The 3,888-nt window shown below is 32.6% G+C and overlaps 2 protein-coding genes across 2 annotated transcripts; both read left to right on the top strand.

The window, feature by feature from the left end:
• The first annotated feature begins 1,070 nt into the window (after nt 1-1,070).
• Nucleotides 1,071-1,514, top strand: LOC122270649 (major centromere autoantigen B-like). The gene has a single exon (XM_043048917.1). The coding sequence runs from the start codon at nt 1,071-1,073 to the stop codon at nt 1,512-1,514; it is 444 nt and encodes a 147-aa protein (XP_042904851.1).
• A 529-nt stretch (nt 1,515-2,043) lies between these two features.
• On the top strand, nt 2,044-2,523 carry LOC122270650 (uncharacterized). The gene has a single exon (XM_043048919.3). It carries the CDS (start codon nt 2,044-2,046, stop codon nt 2,521-2,523), a length of 480 nt encoding a protein of 159 aa, XP_042904853.3.
• The last annotated feature ends 1,365 nt before the right edge of the window (nt 2,524-3,888 follow it).

The raw sequence follows: 3,888 nt of genomic DNA, 5'->3' as shown, positions 1-3,888 counted from the left end.
CAGGGATCTCTTCCCCAACAACGCACCATTTACTTTTCAGCAGGATTCAGCTCCATGCCACACAGCAAAAGTATGCAAAGCATGCTTTCAAAATAAAGGCATAGATATATTATCATGGCCCGGAAACAGCTCTGATCTCAATAAAATTGAAAATTTGTGGCGACGTTTGAAAATTCTTGTACGAAAAAAACGCCCATCCAATAAAAGACAACTTATTGAATCTATAATTGATTCTTGGCACCATGTGATTACGAAAGATGAACTCCAAACACTCGTTCACTCGATGAAAAAACGCTGTGAAGCTGTCTTAAAAAATAAGGGTTATCCTACTAAGTATTGATTGTGTAAGTATCACTTTAAAAAAAATGCAAATCTAAGATAGATCTGACTATTTGTTGCATAACCTTTTTTGTAATACAGATATTGCAATACTGTATTTATTATTAAATTCTACATTAAATTACCTTCAATTTGATATATAAACGTTTGTATTTAAGTGAAAATTAATATATTCTACAAGCACAAAAAGTTGAAAAACATGAAACTTTCAAAAAGTGTCACACTTTTGGCCACCACTGTATATATATATATATATATATATATATATATATATATATATATATATATTGAAAATTTGTGGCGTATATATATATGTATATATATATATTTGTGGCGTATATATATGTATATATATATGTATTTGTGGTATATATATATATATATATATATATATACAATATATACAGTGGAACTCCGATTTTACGTTGTCCGTTTCGTACGTTATCTCACTTCTTACGTCATTTTCTGCTGATCCGTGAAAATTGCCTATACCGATAATGTTAAAAAATCCCGGATTTTGCGTTACCCCTTTTATGAAAATCCCGCTTGATGCGTTTTGCTACATACAGAAATTATTATTTTTTTTAATTCTATTTGAAATGGTTTTATACTCATTTTTCCGTGCTAGCATAACAAATGAGATTTTCAGTCGGTTTTGCTTGAGTTTGAAAGCTATAGCATTTTTTCTCATTTTCGAAACCTCAGTCATCGTTTTCTTTTCTCGAAAGAAGATGTCGAAACGAAAATGCTTTTCTCTGGCCGAAAAGGCTGAAATCATCGAAAAAGCTAAAGAATTTCATGGCACTAAAGTTGATCTTGCTAAATCTTTGAGTGTTGCTTATTCAACTTTGGAAATGATTTTAAAGCAAGAAGCTTCAGTAGAACTAAACGCTGAAAAACTCGGAAAATATGCCAAAAAGAGAAAAACCCTTAAAACATCTCCGTATGATGAGTTAGAAAACATTTTAATGAACTGGTTCAAGGAAGCCAGAGCAGCAAGGATTCCTATAAATGGATCCATCCTGAGAGTAAAGGTGCTTGAAATTGCTGAAAGGCTTAAACTCCAAGGCTTCAGTGCATCAAATGGCTGGATCGATCAATTAAAAAAAAGGAAAAATTTATGCTTCAAATCTATCTGTTGCGAATCCGATAGTGTGGATATGACAATTGCGTAACAGTGGAAAGAAGAAACTCTGCCAAATTTATTAAAGGGCTATAATCCAAGTGACATATTTAATGCGGACGAAACGGGACTGATTTTCAACCTATTGCCAAACAAGACATTGACAATTGAAGGTGACAATTGGAGGAAAGCTTTCAAAAATGCGCTTTACTATTTTGCTCTGTGCAAATGCCGATGGAAGCCAAAAGTTAACGCCTCTTGTGATCGGTAGAGCAGAGAAACCACGGTGTTTCAAAAATATCAAAAGTTTTCCTACCGATTACACTTCAAACAAAAAAGCATGGATGACGCAAGCATTATTTAAAAATTTACTTCGAAAACTGGATAAGAAAATGAATTTTCAAAAGCGCAACATAATTTTATTCCTAGACCAATGCACTGCTCATTTAAACCTTAAATTGAAAAACGTGCGAATAGAGTTTTTTCCAGCTAACTGTACGAGCAAACTTCAACCACTGGATTTAGGAATTATACGATCATTTAAAGAGAGTTGCCGGAAGCAACTGGTTAGAAAATCTCTAATGTTTCTTGATTCTGGTGACTTTCATGATGCTTCTAAGGCAAAAATTAATGTTCTTGAGGCTCTTAATTTGATATCTTCAGCTTGGGACAGTGTCGACCGAAAGTGCATAATCAATGGATTCAATAAAGCAGGATTTTCAATATCGGAGGAGGAGAGCGCTGTTGTTTTGGAAGGAGAACAAGAAGGTAGCGTGTCTGTAGTTGAGGACCTTCCGGAAGTCGATGATGCCTACATCGACTGTGACACAGATATCATTACTTCAGAAATCCTTTTCATAAGTGATTTGATGCCTGATTCCGACGATAGTGCTGATGACGATGAAATAACAGAAGACGTGCCAACAGCTTATCAAGCGATACAAAGCATAAAAACTCTAAAACAATTTTTACTTCCAAATGTAAATCAAGAAGCAAATTTGCAAAAACTTGTTAGTATTGAGCGAGCCGTATACGAAATTGTAGCTAGACTTTATTTATAAAAAATTGGGCACCTGGGCAAATTGTAGCTAGAAACGAAAAAAAGATTACTAATTTCTTCCATTGATTTAACTGGTAGGTGTCAATTTTTAAAAATATGCATAGATTTTTCTTAACTCCTATTTTACGTTATTCCGCTTCGAGCGTTTTTTATCCCTAGTCCGACAGATCCATAGCACGCGCGGCAGAGCCTAACTCAAATCATTGTTGATCGGGTAGACTATATTTGAGGGATATTTGATAGTTTAGATTTTAGCGTTATTTTTAAATGTTCAATGGTATATGTAATTTCAGAGGTCCGTTAGTTCTAAGTAGGTAAGGTTACTTTTGCTTCTGGTCAATAAGATCGAAGGTATGTGGTCAGTCATAAAAAAAAGCTTTTTATGACTGTCAAAAAAATGTCACCGCCAGTCCGGTACCACAGACGCCATTTTCGATTTGTATTTCGCCGAATTTATGAGGCAATGGAGGCACGCGGATGGGTTTATTAATTTTGCTTATATTGGGTTCATTAAAATTTTATATAGTTTTGGTTCATGTTTTTTTGAAATTTTCCAATGTTTTATTGAAATATCATTATGTTTTGGCCGCCATTCTTGTTACGACGGTGCTCCGAGTAAACAGAAATGGCGCCAAACATAAGTCGCCAATTTCGCCAAGGGGCACCCTCAAGTATGTTTTTACCTTGTTGATCTATTGTAGTGATTCTGAACCTTTTTTTGTGACGGCACACTTTTAACAATTTCGAAATTTGACGGCACACAATGAAAGAAAAGTAGTTTAAAAGTTGTTTACTTACCTATAATACACTGTGTTAAATAGTTAATTGATAGTAATTTTGAATGTGAAATAAAATACTTAAAAATATGGCAAATAAATTAAAACATGTAATATTAATAAGTTGATGCTAAGTAATATTTCAAAAGCAATTACCAATGCAAGTAATAGCCCAATTAGCTTCAATACTGTCAACTGACAAAATATTTTAGTTTCAATCAGACAAAAAGCAAATTATATAATAAAAACATATGTAACTGAAATTCGACAAATTAAATTAAGCAATATAATTTTTTTTGTCATACTGAATACTAATAAAAAAACAAATATAAAATGAAATAATTATGTTATCAATGATCAATAAACAATTTTGTCTGAATTGTTATAAGAAAATAAGATGAAAACAATAAAATTAAAAATTATTTACAATAGATCTCTGAATATACACAAAACCTAGCTATGTACATTTTTCATTGATTTTCCTTTTCACATCAATCATTCTGTGTACCAATGATTTCCACTTTTACGCATTATTTAAGAAATATCTGAAACAAATATGGACTGTTAATTAATATTTCTGGCTGAACGAT

The sequence above is a fragment of the Parasteatoda tepidariorum genome, chromosome 10 (assembly GCF_982258835.1).
Source record: "Parasteatoda tepidariorum strain Cologne lab strain chromosome 10, Ptep-v5.0, whole genome shotgun sequence".
NCBI classification, from domain to species: domain Eukaryota; kingdom Metazoa; phylum Arthropoda; class Arachnida; order Araneae; family Theridiidae; genus Parasteatoda; species Parasteatoda tepidariorum.
The sequence above is the reverse complement of the archived record's forward strand: the minus strand, read 5'-3'. Positions and strand labels throughout refer to the sequence as shown.